This window comes from Syngnathus acus, chromosome 11 (genome assembly GCF_901709675.1).
Source record: "Syngnathus acus chromosome 11, fSynAcu1.2, whole genome shotgun sequence".
Classification (NCBI taxonomy): Eukaryota; Metazoa; Chordata; class Actinopteri; order Syngnathiformes; family Syngnathidae; genus Syngnathus; species Syngnathus acus.
Genome location: NC_051096.1, coordinates 8,509,418 through 8,529,465, shown reverse-complemented (window position 1 = coordinate 8,529,465; position 20,048 = coordinate 8,509,418). Strand labels below are relative to the sequence as shown.

The 20,048-nt window shown below is 46.8% G+C and overlaps 6 protein-coding genes and 1 long non-coding RNA gene across 14 annotated transcripts; 4 read left to right on the top strand and 3 right to left on the bottom strand.

Annotated features, from left to right (window-relative positions):
• The first annotated feature begins 810 nt into the window (after positions 1-810).
• On the top strand, positions 811-2,156 carry agr2 (anterior gradient 2). Of its 2 annotated transcripts, XM_037263546.1 has the most exons (8): positions 811-875; positions 999-1,130; positions 1,206-1,269; positions 1,343-1,395; positions 1,466-1,542; positions 1,616-1,679; positions 1,866-1,949; positions 2,029-2,156. In XM_037263546.1, exons 2-8 carry the CDS (start codon positions 1,022-1,024, stop codon positions 2,076-2,078), a joined length of 501 nt encoding a protein of 166 aa, XP_037119441.1. In that variant the 5' UTR covers positions 811-875; positions 999-1,021; the 3' UTR covers positions 2,079-2,156. The 2 variants fall into 2 exon arrangements, with proteins under 2 accessions (XP_037119441.1, XP_037119440.1); XM_037263545.1 differs by lacking the exon at positions 811-875 and having other exon boundaries at positions 977-1,130.
• Positions 2,157-2,810: 654 nt separating this feature from the next.
• On the bottom strand, positions 2,811-5,118 carry tspan13b (tetraspanin 13b). Its single transcript, XM_037263544.1, has 6 exons — positions 4,883-5,118; positions 3,913-4,080; positions 3,665-3,745; positions 3,322-3,435; positions 3,138-3,248; positions 2,811-3,073 (listed from the first exon to the last, which is right to left on the bottom strand). The coding sequence occupies exons 1-6, from the start codon at positions 4,943-4,945 to the stop codon at positions 2,999-3,001; spliced, it is 612 nt and encodes a 203-aa protein (XP_037119439.1). The 5' UTR covers positions 4,946-5,118; the 3' UTR covers positions 2,811-2,998.
• Positions 5,119-5,536: 418 nt separating this feature from the next.
• On the top strand, positions 5,537-9,036 carry LOC119130038 (ankyrin repeat and MYND domain-containing protein 2-like). Of its 2 annotated transcripts, none has more exons than XM_037263535.1 (10): positions 5,537-5,748; positions 6,088-6,152; positions 6,565-6,703; positions 6,783-6,881; positions 6,950-7,110; positions 7,267-7,481; positions 7,540-7,675; positions 7,803-7,931; positions 8,288-8,405; positions 8,469-9,036. In XM_037263535.1, exons 1-10 carry the CDS (start codon positions 5,682-5,684, stop codon positions 8,636-8,638), a joined length of 1,299 nt encoding a protein of 432 aa, XP_037119430.1. In that variant the 5' UTR covers positions 5,537-5,681; the 3' UTR covers positions 8,639-9,036. The 2 variants fall into 2 exon arrangements, with proteins under 2 accessions (XP_037119430.1, XP_037119431.1); XM_037263536.1 differs by having other exon boundaries at positions 5,539-5,748; positions 7,540-7,648.
• Positions 9,037-10,017: 981 nt separating this feature from the next.
• Positions 10,018-10,730, top strand: LOC119130049. Its single transcript, XR_005099349.1, has 3 exons — positions 10,018-10,142; positions 10,421-10,569; positions 10,669-10,730. It is a non-coding gene; the product is annotated as an uncharacterized LOC119130049 (long non-coding RNA).
• LOC119130817 (sclerostin domain-containing protein 1-like) lies at positions 10,728-11,557 on the bottom strand. Its single transcript, XM_037264749.1, is given in 3 exon segments — positions 10,728-10,741; positions 10,785-11,237; positions 11,325-11,557. Coding segments are annotated over 3 exon segments (669 nt in total). The 5' UTR covers positions 11,527-11,557.
• A 509-nt stretch (positions 11,558-12,066) lies between these two features.
• Positions 12,067-15,554, top strand: ilf2 (interleukin enhancer binding factor 2). 6 transcript variants are annotated; one of them, XM_037263529.1, is made up of 16 exons: positions 12,067-12,203; positions 12,585-12,644; positions 12,921-12,963; positions 13,053-13,157; positions 13,242-13,319; positions 13,768-13,870; positions 13,942-14,007; positions 14,087-14,203; positions 14,289-14,367; positions 14,465-14,552; positions 14,630-14,691; positions 14,762-14,876; positions 14,951-15,041; positions 15,127-15,283; positions 15,385-15,407; positions 15,445-15,554. In XM_037263529.1, the coding sequence occupies exons 1-14, from the start codon at positions 12,199-12,201 to the stop codon at positions 15,276-15,278; spliced, it is 1,164 nt and encodes a 387-aa protein (XP_037119424.1). In that variant the 5' UTR covers positions 12,067-12,198; the 3' UTR covers positions 15,279-15,283; positions 15,385-15,407; positions 15,445-15,554. The 6 variants fall into 6 exon arrangements, with proteins under 6 accessions (XP_037119424.1, XP_037119427.1, XP_037119429.1 ...); XM_037263532.1 differs by having other exon boundaries at positions 15,371-15,407; XM_037263534.1 differs by having other exon boundaries at positions 15,127-15,302.
• A 7-nt stretch (positions 15,555-15,561) lies between these two features.
• pex11b (peroxisomal biogenesis factor 11 beta) lies at positions 15,562-18,388 on the bottom strand. The gene is made up of 4 exons (XM_037263538.1): positions 18,083-18,388; positions 17,848-17,963; positions 17,124-17,325; positions 15,562-17,060 (listed from the first exon to the last, which is right to left on the bottom strand). Exons 1-4 carry the CDS (start codon positions 18,136-18,138, stop codon positions 16,646-16,648), a joined length of 789 nt encoding a protein of 262 aa, XP_037119433.1. The 5' UTR covers positions 18,139-18,388; the 3' UTR covers positions 15,562-16,645.
• Positions 18,389-20,048: the final 1,660 nt, after the last annotated feature.

The following is a 20,048-nucleotide window of genomic DNA, read 5'->3' as shown; positions in this document are numbered from 1 at the left end:
TGGATGGATGGATGGATGGATGGATGGATGGATGGATGGATGGATGGATGGATGGATGGATGGATGGATGGATGGATGGATGGATGGATGGATGGATGGGCAGAGGCTCCAAGACACCTCAGCACTAAACTTCTTTCCAAGTGGTTCTAGAAATAAAAAATCTTCATCACATCTGATCAGCGTAATCCTGCAAAACTATTTCCTGTTTTACAATTTCTACTATGAAAGGATATTAAAACATTTGGAACTGTAAACACTTGTGATGTCATTTTTCCATGTAGAGGGATGAACAAGAGGACATCCTGTCCGTTGGTCGTTTGTGGGCTCGAGAGCCGTATCGGCTGTCAAGGGGCCCGACCGCCCGACCGCCCGACCGACCGCCCGACCGACCGACCGAGAGAGCCAACAAAGCAGCTATTGATATCAAGCGGGTCGCGCCAATGGGACACGGCGCAATATTCAAATCTCAAGTGCACCTCCATTCACGGTAGCTGCAGGTGGAATAGACTGGTGTCCAAATACTTTTGTTCATGAAGTGTGTGTTTCTGCTTTCCGGCCAATCACATTGCGCTCAGTCATCCATCGTACCTTCGATTTGAGTGGTACCACTTAAAAATGAACTTTTCGATGATATTCTGATTGATTGAGATGCAAGTGTACGTATTTGCTTCCCAAAAGCAGAAGAACTGCCAAATGCAGATAGAAAATGTATTGTAACATTTTCTATGGAGAATATTTTGGGTGGCTGAGGCAGTCCAGCGCGGAGGAGGTGGGGGAAAGGGCGGGACCGTGGGCGGACAGCTGCTTAAATATACAGCAGGTAAAACCAGGAGATCCTGGAACAGTCATCCGGCTGACCGAGCAGGCAGGCACAGGTAAGAATCAAGTTCCAGGACTACATTTTAACGACTGTAGCATGATTTGAACATGTTCTTATCTAGAAAGCTGAAACTCTGCAAAGGCAATTCTAAAATCCATGTCATGGTATTTCTTTCAAGTCTCTTCCAGTAACCTTGCAAAGATGATCAAAACGTCCGTGTCACTCCTCTTGGTGCTTGTCGCTGCGTCCTTTACCCTTGCCAAATATACCCCGAAGACAGGCAAGAGGGTCCCTCAAACTCTGTCCAGAGGTAAATGGTGGAAAATGGTCAACAGCAAAAAAAGAAAAAGGCAACACAGATTTTTTTTTTTCCCATTTCATCCAGGATGGGGCGATCAGTTGATCTGGGCTCAGACGTACGAGGAAGGACTGTACTGGGCCAGGTCAAAGTAAGAAATGGATTGTCAATTTGTGGTGTTACTAGCTTGACATAACTCACCTCCATTCCATTTCTCCTTCAAGGAACAAACCCTTGATGGTCCTCTTTCACCTGGACGACTGTCCACACAGCCAGGGTAAGTTCCAAAACGTTTTCTTCAAGCAAGTTCCAAGACTCTTTCAACTCTTTGTTGATTCTTCCTGCAGCACTGAAGAAAGTGTTTGCAGAGGACAATGAGCTCCAAAAAATCCTTGATGAGGATTTGGTTGTACTCAACCTGGTGGTAAGTTACACATCCTGACATGCAAACCAAATTTAAAATTGTGACGAATTAAGATGGTTTTGTTTTTGCACAGTATGAAACCACAGACAAACATCTCTCCCCTGACGGACAGTATGTTCCCCGAATCATTTTTGTTGGTAAGACATAATTATGGCAAATTTCATCCGTCATTTCAGCTGTCACTCTTCTCTTCCAAATCATCACGAGCTAATTGTAGCATAACAATGACAAGAAAACACCGAATCATGAAAATGTGCCATGAATTCAGAAAAAGCTTTGTTTATCCATTTAGCTGAATGTCTTTTGCTTTTGCAACCTTGCAGACCCCTCCATGACGGTGAGGGCCGACGTGACCGGTCGCTACGCCAACCGCATGTATGCCTACGAACCAAATGACGTCAAACTATGTGAGATGAAAGTCTGCTGCTACCACCGTCAAAATGACGTGAGGGACGTGCAATGTAAGCATCTCTCTTCTTCTCTTAGTGATAAGCAACATGAAGAAGGCCAGGAAACTCCTCAAGTCGGAGCTTTGAAGCCCAGGGCCAAAGATGCCCTCAACAGTTCCTTCTTCTTCACTGAAATGCTCCCCATTGTCTTTCAAATAAAATTGAAAATGTTGAAAACCATTTCAAGTTCTTCTAACAGTATTCGTCATAAAAGCCAGATAATTGCTATTTGTTCAAATTCACTATGGACGTCTATTTGCAGCGAATACAATTTGCACAGGCATGACTAGAAATCCACAACGTCATCATCATAGCAATCTATGCATTTTGTAGGGGGTCCTCAAAACAATAATAGTAGATAGACCATCTTTTACTCCTTCAGTCTTTTATTGTGGTTGGACAGTACAAAGTCTCGGACGCTTGACACAATCTCCAGTGCACTTCTGACACACTTATTTACAAAGGTCATAAGGAAGGAAGGAAGGAAGGAAGGAAGGAAGGAAGAAAGAAAGAAAGAAGGAAGGAAGGAAGGAAGGAAGGAAGGAAGGAAGGAAGGAAGGAAGGAAGGAAGGAAGGAAGGAAGGAAGGAAGGAAGGAAGGAAGGAAGGAAGGAAGGAAGGAAGGAAGGAAGGAAGCAGTCAGAAGCAGGACAAGATGGCAAAGTCTCAATACATATATCATCACATCATTGCACTTCTTTCATTCCACTTTTGCAGACATGGTGTAAATACAATAATAATAATAATAATAAGAATTCAGTCACACGCCTGTGTTTTGTGCAGATTATTGCATTCAGTGTTTGGAATCATCTGGCCATCGACTTTGCGATGAAACAGCAGAACGTTCTGAACTAAATGGATTGGAGTGGAGTGACAGCAGTGTTAAGACACAAAAGCAGAATCTCCAGAAAGAGACATTTCAGTTCCCGTGGTTACCATCTTTCAAAATCAAAGCACATTGCCGCATATTTACAGGTCAAGAAGGTCGAAATGGGACTGAAGCAGCTTTCAGAGGAACGCACTGGGGTTTGCTCGGGGGTCCTTCTGGTTCCTGTAGCGGTACGTCAGCCACACGCCCACAATCTGACAGCAGGAGACAAGAGATCCTCTCGTATCATATATTTGTAGGGGGTTACTTCCTACTTACCTCAGTAAAACTGAAAAAGAGGCCAGTCCCTCCTACAAAACGCAGGACTTCATCGGCGTGTTCCTGGATCTTATCGGCGCACGGCAAACAGGAGTGATTGGGGAAACAAGCCTGCAGGAGAGCACACAAAGCTGAAAGCCCACTCAGTGGACGGACGGACGGGCGGGCGGACGGGCAAACGTACGGCGCGGCAGGTGGCGTTGAGGTCAACCTGTCGGAAGCCGCAGCAGTTGAGCGTCTTCTCCACGTCTTTTTGAGTGCTGCGGGAGTTATTCCAGCCCACCTCCAGCAGATGATCCTGGGAAAGCACATTTGGCATCAACGGAGTCCGATGCATAGCAACTCAAAAACAAAATCGCCATCTCAATGAATGAACCCGACATGCACGCATGTTTTTGGAATGTGCACGGGCACAGGAAGAAAGACATGAGAACTCAGAACAGGAAGGTTGGAGCCAAAGCCCAAAGCTCAGCAACTGTCAGCGGCTTTTCAGAAATGCGTCGTCTGGAACGCATCTTTGGACTCACCTGTTGCTCTTTGTTGATAGCCAGACAGGCACTGGAAACAGAGAACTGCACGATAAACACCATGAACAGGATGATCATGTACTGAGAGTCCGAGTCAAGGGGTCATCCCAAACCACACTGCAAAGCATCCTCGCTTGACAAACACCATTGCAAAATGTTTTCAATCGCATCGGGAACATTTCTGGAGCCTTTGAATGCAAATGAGGCTTCCAACAAGCTTGCCTTCTATTCGTATACCTTAAGGATACAAAGAAGAGGAGGACCTGATGGTGCTTCACGGCACCGATGAGACCGGCCAGAGCCACAAAGAAGAGGAAGACGCCAACTCCAATGACGCCACCCACTACCTGGAAACTGGAGACCAGACCGAACCACTTCCCCCATGCTGCGATTGCAATCATCAGCAGGCTCACCATCTGCGTGATAGAGAAACAAGGTGGGCTTCCAGCTCCTACTACATTCGGACAAGTTTAGCACCTTATTTGTGCATCAATCAATCTTCAGTGGAATGACTTGCTTTGTCAAGGTGGACGGACAGCAAGTCCAAAATGTTGCCAGTGTATGAAGAAGTCGTTGTTTGTATTCTGGAATTGGAACATGTGTCCCACAGCAAGCTCGTGCTTAGTGTGACTGTTCCAGGTGAGCAATGTCCACGCCGAGGTGAAGTCATAAGTCCCTTTGAACCCAGCAGCCAAGTGGCACAGCAGATACGCACGCACGCACGCACGTCACGCAGCTCTTTATCTCCCTGCTGTGGCTGGCTTGTTCTCAAGGTTTTCTCACGGGCTCAACATTATACTGGCAATTGTAACCTACAACACTACAAGAATCGGATGTCATTTGTGGCTAAAGAATTGTTGTTGTTGTTGTTTTTTTACAAGCAACTTGCAGAGGGGGAGATTGCAGACAATGATAAAGAGGCAGGACATCCCCGGGGCCTGGAATTTCAATCAAAAGGCCGACGGAAGGAAATGAGCTCAGAAGGCTGATTCTGTACACTATAGTAGCCAACAAGCGGCCTTTTTTGTCGCTTCCATAGTCACACAATGAACATCTGACAAGGTTCCACGGTGAATCATTGATTCAGCAAGTGCCAAGCCGTTTTCCATTTCTATATTTACACGCGCATCGTTGGAAACTTCAGTCATGTAAAGATGGCATATATCATCCGTGTGGTGCAGTGTGATGATGATGATGATGTGTTGGATGGATACTCACAACATAGAGGATGTTGAGCGCGCACAGGGAGTGCTTGGAGCAGGTGAATCCAGCGCAACCCATTTTGGACAGACAGACAGACAGATTAAGAAGTCAACAACTATTCAATAGGATGCCTAAATCAGGACAAGCATAAACGTCTCAGCAGCGATGATCCCGCAGCCTCGATCCAGCCTAGAAACCTTGCTCAGCGTTACGTCGTCGAGATGGAGATGCAGAGGGCGGGAACAAAAACAGGAAGTGAGACCAATTCATTTCAAAGTCAAGTCAATTGGACGACGCGCTAACTCCAATTTGAATCACAAAAACACATGCGCAAATGGCCTAACTAAGGCTTAGAACCATTTTACAGGGACAAAATAACGTGCTCGTATAATAGATGTGATGACAAAAATGGTGAGGACAGAATCACGTCGCAGACTGTAATCGTCCATGTCACATCTTGGACATGAGATCAAATCACAATTTGATTTATAAAATGTTTTATTTAATTCACTCAAATGCAGTCGATATGTACTCATTTCGTTTTTGTCATCTGAAATCGTCTCTCTTACTTTGAAGCTAAATCTATTTCCGGGTACACTTTGAAGCTTGACAACTCCAAATAGGGCGGAGCAGCCATTCATTTGATTGTCCAGCGGACAGGCCTGCTATTTCCTTGGAATATTCATCAGAAAGACACCTAAGCCAGTAATAGCTCACCCTCTCACCCCTACACCATACGTTTTGTGAACAGTTCTAATTCGATTTTGAGCATTGACTGAAGAGCGCATCAATAATAAGTGAGCAGAATTAAAGAATGGCTGTGCCGAACAAGGGTGAACTTACAGCATCTGAGAAGAAACTTTTGCAAGTTATTGAGGCTGGTGAGTAGAACCTTTGCAAGGTCTCGGGCTACTTCCATATTTCATATCATATTTAAATCATATGTCTATATGCAAGGAAACAAGATGTCTTGCATAAATGGCATTGGGCCCTTGACCTGTGCCTTCATAGGTAGATTGATTTCTATGGCATATTTAGATTAAAAAAAAGAAAAGAAAAAGAAACGGTATGCACATACCTTCTCCACTCCAGCTATAGATAGATGTATGGGAAATGCATATATGTAAATGGTCATTTAGAAAAATAAGAACAATTGGTGAAATATAAGCATTGTTTACATTTTTGTCCTCCGCGTCTGTACTTGTGTTTTTGGTCCGCAGGTGATGCGCAAGAAGTGGCCCAAATTCTTACGAGCGAGGATGTACGGGTCAACTGTTTGGACGAGGTACTAAGACAGATGATACGTATTTATATAGTATAGACGTCGTTGATGTGGTGAATGAGTCCTTTAGCTGCAAACGTCTGCTTTTTAATGCGATATGGGTGTATAAAAACCCCAAGTCTTCCTGCGCAGCACCCTGACTGACATATGTTATCCATTGTGCTGGAGATGACATATGGAGATGACTCATGAGAGGCAGGCATGGGCTTTTTGATAATAGAATGGCTCCACTACACAGGCTCCTTCAAAGTGCCACCTGAGCGTGACAGACAGCTTCAAGCCAACCATGGACACATGCTGCATGTCATCTTACTTGAACAAGTTCATGTGGCAAACAGAGGATCATTTCCTCTTTAGCACGTCAATCGCTGTCGATGTTTACTCCTGTGCCGTATTTCTAATTTGTTTCAAAAAGTGCGGGATGACTCCACTGATGCACGCGGCCTATAAGGGCAAATCGGAAATGTGCCGCTTGCTGCTGCAGCACGGGGCTGACGTCAACTGCAACCAACATGAGTACGGCTACACGGCTCTCATGTTTGCTGGCTTGTCAGGTGAAGACGAAGGAAAACCAAAGAAACCCCTCGCTCTTCACTGTGCTCAACCATACCTTTGAATATTTTCCCACCGCAGGCAAGACGGACATCACATCGATGATGCTGGATGCCGGGGCGGAAACAGATCTGGTCAATTCTGTGGGTCGCACCGCTGCGCAAATGGCAGCCTTCGTAGGTGAGACCAGCCCAGGTCTGGAGTCTTAAGCCTTAAGCCAAACGTCCCGGTGTGCGTGTTTTGGGCAGGCCAGCACGACTGCGTGACGGTCATCAACAACTTTTTTTCACGGGCAAGGCTGGAGTACTACACCAGACCTCAGGGGCTGGAGAGGGAGCCCAAGCTGCCTCCGGGCTTAGCGGGACCCCTGCACAAGATCATCATGACAACCAACCTCAACCCAGTCAAGGTGAGCCAGGCAGGCAGGCAGGCAGCCACGCAGGCAGGCAGGCAGGCAGGCAGGCAGCCACGCAGGCAGGCAGGCAGGCAGGCAGGCAGGCAGGCAGGCAGGCCTGCAAATGCACAGAAATCCATAGACTACCTTCTCCGTCCTCTGATCTGACAGATCGTCCTGCTGGTAAGGGAGAATCCTGTTCTGGTGGACATCGGGGCGCTGGAGAAGTGCTACCAGGTGATGGACCTGCTGTGCGAGCAGTGCGTCAAGCAGCAAGACATGAACGAGGTGCTGGCCATGAAGATGCATTACATCAGCTGCGTGCTGCAGAAATGCGTCACCTTCTTACAGAGACAGGATGACAAGTTGGACGCCTTGGTGAAAAGGTGAGTGCAAACCGTGTCCTGGTAGGTAAAGCTCCATTTCATATGGCGTGCCGCGCAGCCTTCTAAGGGGGAGAGACAGCGACGGCTTCCCGCAGTACCAGGAGAAATTCATTCGAGAGTGCATCAGGAAGTTCCCTTACTGTGAGACCACTCTGCTTCAGCAGCTGGTGAGGAGCATTGCGCCACTGCACATTGTAAGTGAAGGAGATAACAGAGCGCTTTAGTTTTGTACTTTCAAGACCGGCGAGGCCACATCACGTGAGGGCCACTGACATGAACATGCAACAGATTCCGTCCAACGTCCATTTGCCTTCTTTCCAGGGCAACGATCCGACGGCGTACTCCGTTTTAACTCAGGCGCTGACCGGTCAGATGGCCTTCGCCGATGCCGACTACTGCGCTACGTGCGGAGAGCGCGGCGCCGACAAGCGCTGCTCCCTCTGCAAATCTGTGCGTGAGGCTGCCTGCCTGCCTGCGTGGCTGCCTGCCTGCGTGGCTGCCTGCCTGCGTGGCTGCCTGCGTGGCTGCCTGCGTGGCTGCCTGCGTGGCTGCCTGCGTGGCTGCCTGCGTGGCTGCCTGCCTTCTGCCTGCCTGCCTGCCTGCCTGCCTGCCTGCCTGCCTGCCTGCCTGCCTGCCTGCCTGCCTGCCTGCGTGGCTGCCTGCCTGCCTGCCTGCCTGCCTGCCTGCCTGCCTGCCTGCCTGCCTGCCTGCCTGCCTGCCTGCCTGCCTGCCTGCCTGCCTGCCTGCCTGCCTGCCTGTCTTTCTCACAGAGGAACTCTGGCCGTATGTGGTTTTTGCTCTGGCAGGTGACTTACTGCAGCTTGACGTGCCAAAAGCTCCACTGGTTCACCCACAAAAAGATGTGCAGAGCTATGCAGGAGCAGAACGCCGCTTTGGAGGCCCCCAGGCTGAAAGAGCTCAACGGTGCTCTCACTTGTGATTCCTTTCCAAATGAAAACACGCGCTAACACGCACTAACTCTGTTAGATGATGAGAGCGACCTGGTGACGGAGACAGCCAACTTCCTTCAGGAGTTGTGCCTGCGGGCCGAGGAGACGGTGGCCGCCGTCGGCGGGTGCCCGGCTGAGCTGTTGGGCTGCCCGTCATCGCAGCAGCAGCAGCAGCAGCAGCAGCAAGCATCCGGCTCCCAGGAATGAAGAGGAACCAGCGGAGGCGCAAATCCTATTTTCATCCAGCAGGCAAAAAAAAAGATCTTTCCGAGAATTTCAGCACACAGAATGACAGAATGACAAACGAGCGTTCCCTCTTGATGGTGCTAGAGAATGAAATGTCAGCTGTGCTCGAAGCACGCCGTTGGAAAAATAACCCAGGAAGTTGCCTTTTGAACCCGAATGGAGGTGGAGCGTGTGGTCGGATACAAACTCAGATCTTCGACTGGATCCATCGGTGGTCTTGTGTGTTTGCGCATCAAAAGAACAATAGCTAGTGATTTTCTTTTTGGTAGTATAACAATATCATAATAATACAGTCTAATATTTGTAAAGCAACCACAGTGTTAAATACGTGAATAAATAACTACCTCTCATATATATATATATATATATATACGTATATATTTTGTGGCTTTTGTCGTGTTATAAAAGAAGAATTCCACAAAAAAAGGCGTAAACAGGATCAGAGAGTGAAGAGCGATGAAGATGGCTTCTCAAAAGACTTACTTTCTTTGCACACAATGAACATCCTTGGGCAATGCCTTGGATTTCCATAGAAGCCCGTGGTCCAGACGACATTGTTCTCCGTCTCCCATGGGATCCAGGTGACCCTTGTCACCCACCAGGGTGCTCCATATCGCACAAAAAGAAAGCATGGCTGCTGTCAGACCGCCTGTCAAGAGAGTCGTAACTCACGGTCTGCTCGAAGCAGCGTAGCTCCAGTTCAAATATCCCGTTTGTGAGACGTAAAAATCAAGAAAACATTCTGTAGGATCAAATGACTGATGGGCTTCTTTGGAAGACCCTCAGGTACTTTTCTTTTTGTACACCAGACTGCTATTATCACAACTCTCTGTGTGATGACGGAATGTGACAAACGTGGTTTTTGAGGTCGTAACCAGAGAGCATTTTGAAGGCCAAATCAGTCTGGCAGATTTGGAGTGGATTCCTTTTCAGTATTATCAAAAGATGAGGAGGCCACGTTGCGTCAAGTGACTGTCAGCGAGGCCTGGGAAAGCCTGCCATGGTAAGGAGACACCACACCTGGGTTCTCGGCTCACCTGTTTCGGTAGCCGGTCTTTGTCTGGATGCTGCTGCATGATTTGGAGCATGGACATGTGCGCACATCCATACGTGCTGACGATGACCTTTTTTGCGTGCGTATGTTGTGACAGACAACTGCTTTGGTTTATACGTAAATAGCAAGCGCTACTCCGGGCATCCTACTTGGTCTTGTTTTGACCATGTGCGTAATTGAAGAGCACGTCGACCGGGTTAGGGATGAGGTCACGGTTAGCGACAAGGCTATCACGTGCACTTTCAGTGTGTTGCCACCTAACACCTGATGAGGAACAAAGAGCGCTGTTGTTTTCTCCTCTCTTGCCTGGATTCTTAATGTGTGCTGGAATGGGCCACCTCAACCTTAGCTTGACTTTTGACCCTCACACTTTATGCACCAATTTTTGTCTACTTGACATGGCTTGTACAGGTAAGGGAAGAGGTGAAATTGAAACTTGTTTCTTTTCTTTTCATAAGTGTGCTGTGTCTGCAGGAGAGAGCGCAAACACTCCTTGCGAACTATTTCAAGCCATTGAGTGCATCACAAAACGGGCCTTTGTGCCAGTCTATTTTTGTGAAGCTCGACGATTCCGGATCCCTTTAGATCCCCTGGAACAAAGTGGCCCCAAGCCTGTATAGACTTGAGCACACACTGCCGTAAATCACAACCAGCAAAGTGATCACAATGCTTTTTTTCTTCTTCTGCAGCTAACGCAAACATCCTGTTGCAATGGGGCGCAGGTGATTCTATTCACTGCGTCCCATCAAGGGCCCACGGCTTTCAGAAAAATGAGCGGCTACGCCAGACAATGAAGTCTCTTAACATGTTGCCGCAGCTGGAATGAGCTAGCCTGAAGGTGAAGGTGTTGCGTTCGCAAAGCAAAGTATGACGACATCTGCTGAAAAGAGCGCTTCGTGGCTGGGCTACTGCCTCGGTGATGACTTTCTTCCTGCAGCATGAGATCACAAGCACTTGTCTTTGTCAACTCTTTATTTCAGACAAAACGATTGTACTTCAAAATGTTCTTGCTGTATCAAAATAAAGGACAAAACAGCATACAATTGCTGTGACCTGCTCCGTTGAATTCCACATGCACATTGGACTTGGTTGGAGTTGTTGTCCAATTTACCGCTCATCCCTCCCTCCTGTGCTTCCTCTTCTCTTTGCCACTTTGTAGCGACGCGTCCTTGTGCCGCGAGTCGTTGTGCTGTCTGCTGTAGCGCTTGCACTTGCAGGAGGTTACCACGGTGATCTTGTAGCTCCTGCTGCTGCCGTCCTGGCACCGAAGCCAGATGCGCTGGCTCCGGCTTCGCTCCATGACGCAGCGCCACTCCTGGGCCTCTCTACGGCTCCAGTACCTTCCGGCGTAAGCCGCGCCGATCCAGTTGGGGAGCAGGGGAGCCGGCAGACATTCTCCGGCGCAGACCAGCTCTTTGATGGGGTTGATGCTGGTGCACTGGCCATCTGAAATGTACTTGGTCGAGCGCAACTCTCTGCAGCCCACCTGGCTCTGCTCAGGCGGTCCTGCCGCATGCACGTGAAATGCATTTGTCGTACGTTACCATTGACAGAAAGCAAATCACAAAAGCATTTGTCGGCGCGTCCACTCACCGTTATCCATCGGGTCCGACTGCCGCCGTCTGCCACCATTCCTCGCTTGGTTTGCGTCTTCCGTAGGTGGCTCGTCTTCCGGAGGTACGTGGCTCGGCTGTTGGCCGAGCGACTCGGTGGCGTTGTTGGAGAAAGCCGCGCAGCTCCTGCTCAGGAATAGCAGAACCGCAAACAGTTGGACTTTGCTCGTCAGGCGGGTCATGACTGCAACATGAGTGATGTGACAATGGGAGCTGCTGGTGCCGCTTCTGCTTTTATATACAGGTGTATAGCCCTTACTTCACTTTATGAATGAATAAGACACACCCACCCACCCACCTCCATACTAGCTAGCCTGTAGCCTGCAGCCTGCACTTGAACCCAACCACATCTCCTTCCACACAGTGCACTTCATTTTCACAAGCATGCTTTTTAGATTCAGGTGACTTATAAGCCAGCGTCATAGTAATAATAAGTGAATGGGCTTGTTTTATATTATTTTTCAGCAAATTTCTCTTGCAAAAATGTCAATCTTTTAGTGACTGATTACAAACAGGTTCTCAGTTTAGGCCACAAGCAAATCAAACAAGAAGATGAGTTTTAAAGCCATAGATGCACATAAACAAATACTATTCAGTCTGTCTGTTATGGGGCTTCATCATATTTCTAAATACCGAAGATGGGATGTTCTCCACTTATTTATCGCATACGTAGGAGTTGTATATCACCCCAAACCAGGCGGTGGCAGTGTTGCTTCCCATGCTACACTTGGTTAGGTTTAAAATCGAAGAAGAAGAAAGGGGAAGTCGCAAGCTCGTCGCCCAACCGGCAGAGTGCAAACACGAATCGTTTCTCCTCATTTTCTTTCCGTTCCTTTGCCAAAACGTCGTACGCGATGAGGTCAGAAAAAACAATTGCTTTAAAACCTTGTGTGGTTTGGTCTAGTTCATAGAAAAGGTGCTAATTAACAATGGATTCTCTTGTACCTAGTAGCCTAGCCTAAAACTAGCCACTGAAGCTCAGGAGAGACCATCATTTTACTGTGTTAATGAATTAATATAACATCTTTCTCAATTTAGTTTAGTTTGGGCTGCTCAATGCGCCGTTTATATTCGACTTTGTTTCATTTCGTTTGTGTACGATGAACAATCATGCTAATATGTTAGCGCTTTCACCTCTCTGCTTGAATGAATGGATGGATGGATGGATAGATAGCCGTTCGGTAGATGGTATCCTCATCGATGGCAATCATTTCCGATTGATCTCTTTGTTTGTGTTTAGAGGGGACCGCGGCAGGGGTCGAGGAGGCCGCTTTGGGTCCCGTGGGGGAATGGTTCAGGGGTGAGTTGGACTACCTGGTTTCGATACTAATCGTGCTCGCACCATTATCAGAAGAACTGACCCCCATTTGCAACTTAAAATTGGAATATTTGTTCATCACTTGTAATAAGGTATTCCCACATTTTGTAGCGTTTCCTTTGCTCAATGGTAGCAAATTCATGGCCCTCCACTACACTCAATACTCCGCTATATTAGTTAGACACAACTTGCTATTGCTATATTTAATGTTGTTTCCCTGTGCTTTTACATGACTGTGGATATTTCACTTCTGTTTAGGTATCGTCCGTTTATTCCACACATCCCATTTGATTTTTACGTGGTGAGTAAAAAAAAAACCCAAAAAAGCGCAACAGCAACATTTTGTTGTGTGCGTGTATATATGAAGAGACTAATTGTTCTCCTTTTCAGTGTGAGATGGCCTTCCCCCGAGTGAAGCCCGCACCCGACGAGAGCGCGTTCAGCGACTGTCTGCTGAAGAGAAATCAAGACCTGAGCCCAACACCTACAGAGCAGGTCAATACAGACACACAAGATTGTCACAGAAGTTAAGGTTGTTGGCCGTAACCTTGGTTTAATGATCTGTATCTGAATTTACAGTCCTCCATCTTGTCACTGGTCACAAAGATCAACAATGTCATTGATAATCTGATTGTTGCCCCTGGTAATTTTGAAGTGGTAAGTCCTATTTTAATCAGCATTCAATGCAATGTAATTATCACTCAATCAATCAATCCATTTTTTATTTGCCAAGTTTGAGCATGCCAAACAAGGAATTTGGCTCTGGTAGATCTTTCGATGGTGTCAAAACCATTCTTGAAATGTTTTACACCAAAAAGATCATAGAAATACAAACATTGCTACATTGTTTTCTGTGGCCAAATGCCGATTTAACAACGGTGCCTGGCTATATAGCCCAACACGCAAAGAACGAGTCTTAGTCTAGTGATATTAGACACACTCTACCTACTGCAGATGCTGCCATGCAAAAACAAAACCACAGAAAAGACTGCCAGATCTTTGCAAATTGAAATTAATGTCAACAAATGCCATGTTCATGAATAAATAAGCAGTGACTTTGGTCTGGGTTGTCATAGCGAAATGTGTCGTTTGTTTCTTAATGCAGCAAATTGAGGAGGTGCGTCAGGTGGGCTCATACAAGAAGGGTACCATGACAACCGGCCACAATGTTGCCGACCTTGTCGTTATCCTCAAGATTCTTCCCACACGTGAGTCTTTGCGTTTGCCGGTGCACATCTCCTTGAAGTCCTAGCGTTGTAACAATCCTTCTGTATTGTAGTGGAGGCTGTTGCATCGCTGGGCAACAAAGTAGTGGAGACTCTTCGAACCCAGGACCCAAGTGAAGGTACCACTGAAGGATGTCAAATACTGTCTACTTCAACGAAAAACTCAAATGAAGCATATAAACCATATGTGCGTGTCAGTGCTGTCCATGCTGACCAACGAGACGGGCTTTGAGATCAGCTCAGCGGACGCTACTGTCAAGATTCTCATCACCACTGTCCCTCCCAACCTGCGCAAACTGGACCCCGAGTTACATTGTACTAGCCACACGCACACACAGAACATAGCCACGTGTAAAAACAGAAGTGATGTCCACGTAAACTACTCGGATGTGTTTTCAAGTGGACATCAAGGTACTGCAGAGCGCTCTGGCAGCCATTCGCCACGCCCGCTGGTTTGAGGAAAACGCTTCTCAATCCACGTGAGACCAAAATGCCCTTTGCTTCTGACCAAACTTGGCTTTTTCCCCCCCCCCTTCTAAATAACATTCCAAATGTGATGTCTTTCCTGATATGAAGGGTTAAAGTGTTGATCCGCCTCCTGAAGGACCTCAGGCTGCGCTTCTCTGGCTTTGAGCCTCTCAACCCTTGGATTTTGGACTTACTGGTAAAGGTGCACTCAAAGCTCCAAAATGAGACCGAGTTGACACTGTGACATGTTTTGGCAATGCAATGATGTTCCAGGGTCACTCAGCAGTGATGAACAATCCATCCAGGCAGCCTTTGTCTCTAAATGTGGCCTACAGGTCAGTTGTTGTGCACTTGTGTTGTCAAGTGTCATGTTCCAACGCATTTTGCTTCCTGCCCGTTTTGTAGGCGCTGCCTGCAGATGGTGGCCGCGGGTCTCTTCCTGCCCGGCTCGGTGGGCGTCACCGACCCTTGTGAGAGCGGAAACTTCCGAGTGCACACGGTCATGACTCTGGAACAGCAGGTAAGGTCCTTTTCTTCCTCTCATAATTAGAACAATAATAACAACAACAACTTGTATTTGTGTGTCATGTGCAGGACATGGTGTGCTTCACAGCTCAGACACTGGTGAGGGTCCTGTCACACGGAGGTTTCAGGAAGATCCTCGGCCTGGACGGAGATGCAAGCTGTGAGATCTCATTGTGAAATTCAAGCGACTAGAGTGCCGTGCCGTGTCATGCCTGCTGCCACTTTAGCAATGATAATTGTGGTAGATCTGGCGACCGAGATGTCCACTTGGGATGGTGTGATAGTGACCCCTTCCGAAAAGGCCTATGAGAAGCCCCCTGAGAAGAAGGAGGAAGAAGATGAAACTCTGGAGGAGGGAGGGGATGGAGATGACGACAGCATGGAAACCCAGGATTGACCGAGGTTAGGTTTCCCTTGCTTGGTTCGTATTAAATCCTTTGTTAATTAGCATATGGTTCAATTTCAGTGTGTCATTTCTAATATTTGTAGCCCTCTTTCCACAGTTCATCGTTAGACCCTTTGAAGAGAGCTGCTCCGCCCTGGTACCTGGACAGATTCACCAGCAGGATTCCACATTCACAATGCTTTTAAGAAAAAACGATTGGCCACAGTAATGATTTTTTCTCATGTTTTTATTGAAGCTGTTGCTTTGAATTAAACTTTTTTTTTTTTTTTTTTTTATTGTCTTTGAGGCTTGTTATCATGATATAGTAAACGTAGTTGATCGATTACGTCACGGTCGGTCATTGGGGCGGCGCCACTAGGTAATGGGGGCGGCCAAACGGTGTCACAAATCCGCCATCTTTATTCCTCGGAGTGATTTTTGTAGTCCAAACAACTCAAGGATGCCGAAGTAGAGAGAAGGATTTGCCGAAAGACTTTGTTCGGTTCCTTCAAGCTATGAAAACGACGGACGGACGGACACAGTAAAGCGGTAAGACTGAGATGACTCCAAAATAATCATCTGTATTTCACGTTCGTCTTATTGCGTGTCTATGATGCCCTCGTTTTCATAGCATTAGCATGAGTCTTTGCTCATTTTAGCGCTGTGCGCTGTTTTCACTTCTTGTGGATGTGTTTGGAGTAGTTGAATTGCATCGAAGGTGGTGTTTTATTCTTGGGGAACACAATCATGTGTTAAATGCATTCGTTAGCTTCGCGCTAGCATTAGCTTGCTTCGTAGCTTGACTGCAGTGCTTGTGCTACAAATATGTCTGTCACCAATGTATCTATCATAGGTCACTTTTAACCTCCGTACCCATTGCACAAGTCAGTATTTTCAGCCATTGCAAATTTCAGTCACATGATCAGTCATCAATCACAGTAAGCCAAAACCCATTATCCAAACGTTTCAAATTCTCAACTAATGGCAAAGAACACTCAAATATACCAACAAATGGATGAGAATACTGTGTAAATGACCTGCTTTGAGGGCGTGTGGGAGCACCAAATCAAATGTTAACAAGCAAAACCCATCAGTAGGGAACGTCACACAGTGTTTGATACTACGTGTCTATTATGGCTTATTCGAAATGTTTTTGTCACATGTATTAAATATTCTAAACAGCTCAAGATGACGTGACACAGTGGCGAGCTGTTACATAGCGTTTTGATGATTTCTCTCATTGTGTCATGATAGTGGCAGTATTCAGCAACGTATGACGTCAGGTCAAGTCCAAACTACAAGCCCAGGTACCAAATGCACAACCCATCCTTGACCTTTGAGCTGCTCCAAACAAGCCGTCGTTCTCGCAGTCTGGGGCTTCACGGCTTAAGTTTAAGCCAAGGGTGGACGATGGTAAGAACGGCGAGCAAAGAGGACGCCAGTCCACAGGCGCCGACAAAGCCCGTTCCAGTGGGGTAAATGGCGAGGCGGTCCAGCGGGATGAAGATGTCGCACGCGTTCTTCAGCAGATCCAGGAGTAACGGCGGATTGCTCTGCAGCACCGTTGCCAACAGGTAAAGCCGCCCGTGTAACCACGCCGACAGATAGGGCAGGACAGCCAAAGCGGCGCTGGCTGGCGAGGACGGCGAAGACATATCGGGGCCCGTCGCGGTGGGGCCGGGATCGCGCGAGGGGGGAGATTTGGCCGCTCTGTGGCGCGCTTCACGTTCCATGAGGAGGTGCAGCTCGTACACGTCGCGAGTCAGGTTGAGGATCAGAGCAAATAGGTAGTACCTGCAACATGCGGAAACCAAATCTTTGAAAGTGAAAACACTTTGGACTGAAATGTCAGCTCACTTGAAAGATCTCTGGCTCCATTTGCGCTGGTCCAGTTTGGATACGAGGCCCGTCTTGCCCGCCCAGAGGACGTTGTCGCAAGCAAAGTACATTGCTTTGTTGAGGTGGCTGATGGTGAGGCAGAGCCTCAGTATGCTGTCAGAGAGATGGATAGCCCTCTTTGCCGCCTCGATGGCCTCCACCGAGTTCCCCAGACGCAACACTGAGTGAGACGCAAGCGCAGTGTAGTCACCATCGTGAACGAACGACTTGGAAAAATACGCCGTATAGGAAGGAAGGAAGGAAATAGTCGTTGCACCTGAAGCACCAACAATACGTCGCTTGGGCTCTCTCTAGTGCAGGGGTCTGGAACTCCAGTCCTCGGGGGGGCGGGGCCGCATTCCTACATGTTTTTTAAGTTTCCCTCGTTCAACACACCTGATTCAATGATCAGGCTCCTGCAGAACGTGAGGATGAACTGATCCTTTGAATCCGGTGTGTTGAACGAGGGAAACTTGGAAAACATGTAGGGATGCGGCGCCCCCCCGAGGACTGGACTTTGACACCCCAGCTCTAGTGGTATGTATGTAAAAGACTCACTACCCAAGTCAAGTAGAGCGACTGACTTGGTGTCATTTCTAAACTAGAAAATAAGATTGTTTCCAATTGCGTTTCGAGACTGTTGTAGACAGAAATGAAGCATTCTTTGAAATTGATTTCAGGGGTTCGACTGCATTTGACTTACACTTTCTTGTCAGGCTCATGTGTGCTTCCAACTGACTAACAGTTGTGCGAAGTTGTGTTCCTGCTCCGCCTTTGTGCAACGCATAGCCCAACAATGTGCAGGCATATTGAGCAGCTCTGCCAAGCACAAAAGAAATATACACATCATCATCATCATCGTTTTAGATCTGCCATAGAGATGAGATGAGACCGTGCAGCCAGCGCACACATCATTCGGGCGGCGGGCGTAACTTTACCGTATAATCCTCTCCTTGGCTTGGCTGTGCGAATTGAACCGAACCCAGGAGTCCATTCTGTCGTATCAAAACAGCTGCTCGCTGATCGGTTGCTCCTAAGTTTTAGCAGCCAAGCGTAAGTGCTTTCGCAACAGCGAAGATCTGGCGGTATTGTCGAAACAGGCGCCTCTGCGCTTGTAAAAGCTGTCAAATACGAGTAGAGCAATTTAAAATGGCATTAAATACATGCAGACTGGATCATTTGTTACGAAGCACCTTTTCCGGATCTCTTGAACTACTACTTCTTCACTCGTTGCCAGAGGGCTGTTAGCAGTAGCCAAATGGCTAGACTGCCCTCTTGTGGCAACAAGAAGTAGCCAGGAACGCAGAACTGGCAAAAGAAAGATTGCACTTTTTAAATGAGGTTAGGAACCAACCCAGTGATTTCAAGTGGAGTCACATTAGATTATTGCACGTTTGTTACGAATATACCGTTGGGACGTGAACATAGAACTACATACATCCATGTATAAATAAAGTCAGTCATTCATTGATTCAAACAAAGACAATCATTGGATATTGGTGTTTTTATTACAACTTATTTCATACTGATACATAGAGTGCTATATTGAGTGAGTGATGCTAGTGTAATCAAACCATGGATCAATGATTGTGTGTACAGTGTTGTTTCCATGTAGGACATGTTATTGACCTGAAAGAAATACTGAACTGGCCTTGGAGGGGAAAAACAGCAGTCATACATCATAAACATTTCGATTCTTTTGGTAGTAGCGATCCGTATAGCGACAATTGAAATGAATTGCTGACAAATAACGGAAATGGTCATTGGAAATAAAGCAATACTTTCAAATGGACATTGTTCTAATTGCCTTTAATGGTGGCGAATACATCTAAAAAGGCTTCAAGCATTGGCTATATGATGACACTGAGACTTGGTTATAGTAGTAGCAAACTGTAACTTAACACCCAAATTGTTCCCCAAATACATCGTGAAAACACAGAGGGGAATGAATGGTGATGTAACCGCAATGGGAAAGGCAAAAACAAAGAAAACAGAACAACAACTCACTTGCTGAGGACACCATCTTGAACACTTCCCTGAATATGGGCAAATGTGTTCTAGATGTAAAATGAGCTCGGTTATATTTGACACCCACAAAAGACCAAGACAATAAATTACACTACTCTGATACAATGGCTATTTTCTAAATAGTTCTATTTCTCCAAAGCAGTTTGATGATTTCAGATACCTGAGGGAACCACAAGATGTCATCGAAACTCGGTGAGAACCAAAGCACGGTGCGCAACGACCGAAAAAGAGAGCAACCAAACGGTGTGTTTTGGCGCTTCTAACTGTTGACAACAAAAGGCACAAATATGCATATTTATGTGAGTGGGCCCATTTTGGAGAAGCAGCTGATTTGCCAACATACTAAGCTCCTTCACTACTACTTATTTACATTTGGACCAAGTTCAAGCAACAATGTTTTGGCTTTGGAAACCTCAACGACAGAATCTTGCAGTGCTGTGCTTGGAGCAGGTTAGTAGAACTCTGATATGTTTCCTCCCTCAAACTGCTTGAAATTGTTGCATTGAAGCATAGCAGAGTTCCAAACACTCAGTGTTGAGATTGTAGAAGGAAGGCACTGGCATTCCGCGCACGTTTTTGGTCATTGTGTCTCTGGTGTTGCCACACGCGATTGATCACATTAGTAGTCGGGAAGGACTCCTACTGGATGTCAACTGGGTACCTTTAGGGTGACAGTAAGTACGTTGCCAAGTCATTCATTCTGTGATGAAATGTGCCGAAAAACCACTTCGGAGCTGTACTTGTGAGGTATTCCAGCTTTGGTGAGTCACACCAAACATTTGGTTAAATACTGCTTCATTACAAAGACCAACAACACCACTTGAAAGCAAAATGGTTTTGGCTTTTTAGACTTTTGGTATGAAAAAAATAGATATA

Coding starts and splice junctions, on each gene's coding strand:
- LOC119130038 (XM_037263535.1), top strand. CDS start 5,682: ATGGCTGTGCCGAACAAGGGTGAACTTACAGCATCTGAGAAGAAACTT. Junction 6,882..6,949: donor GCAAATGGCAGCCTTCGTAG/GTGAGACCAGCC, acceptor TGTTTTGGGCAG/GCCAGCACGACTGCGTGACG. Junction 7,482..7,539: donor TTGGACGCCTTGGTGAAAAG/GTGAGTGCAAAC, acceptor CGTGCCGCGCAG/CCTTCTAAGGGGGAGAGACA.
- ilf2 (XM_037263529.1), top strand. Junction 14,368..14,464: donor GAAAACGCTTCTCAATCCAC/GTGAGACCAAAA, acceptor CCTGATATGAAG/GGTTAAAGTGTTGATCCGCC. Junction 14,692..14,761: donor TCTCTAAATGTGGCCTACAG/GTCAGTTGTTGT, acceptor CCCGTTTTGTAG/GCGCTGCCTGCAGATGGTGG.
- tspan13b (XM_037263544.1), bottom strand. CDS start 4,945: ATGGGTTGCGCTGGATTCACCTGCTCCAAGCACTCCCTGTGCGCGCTC. Junction 3,249..3,321: donor TCAACGCCACCTGCCGCGCC/GTACGTTTGCCC, acceptor GCTCTCCTGCAG/GCTTGTTTCCCCAATCACTC. Junction 3,074..3,137: donor TCTTTTTCAGTTTTACTGAG/GTAAGTAGGAAG, acceptor TCCTGCTGTCAG/ATTGTGGGCGTGTGGCTGAC.
- pex11b (XM_037263538.1), bottom strand. CDS start 18,138: ATGGACTCCTGGGTTCGGTTCAATTCGCACAGCCAAGCCAAGGAGAGG. Junction 17,964..18,082: donor GCCAAGGAGAGGATTATACG/GTAAAGTTACGC, acceptor TGTGCTTGGCAG/AGCTGCTCAATATGCCTGCA. Junction 17,061..17,123: donor TGGAGCCAGAGATCTTTCAA/GTGAGCTGACAT, acceptor CGCATGTTGCAG/GTACTACCTATTTGCTCTGA.
- agr2 (XM_037263545.1), top strand. CDS start 977: ATGTCATGGTATTTCTTTCAAGTCTCTTCCAGTAACCTTGCAAAGATG. Junction 1,270..1,342: donor CTGTACTGGGCCAGGTCAAA/GTAAGAAATGGA, acceptor TTCTCCTTCAAG/GAACAAACCCTTGATGGTCC. Junction 1,396..1,465: donor CGACTGTCCACACAGCCAGG/GTAAGTTCCAAA, acceptor TTCTTCCTGCAG/CACTGAAGAAAGTGTTTGCA.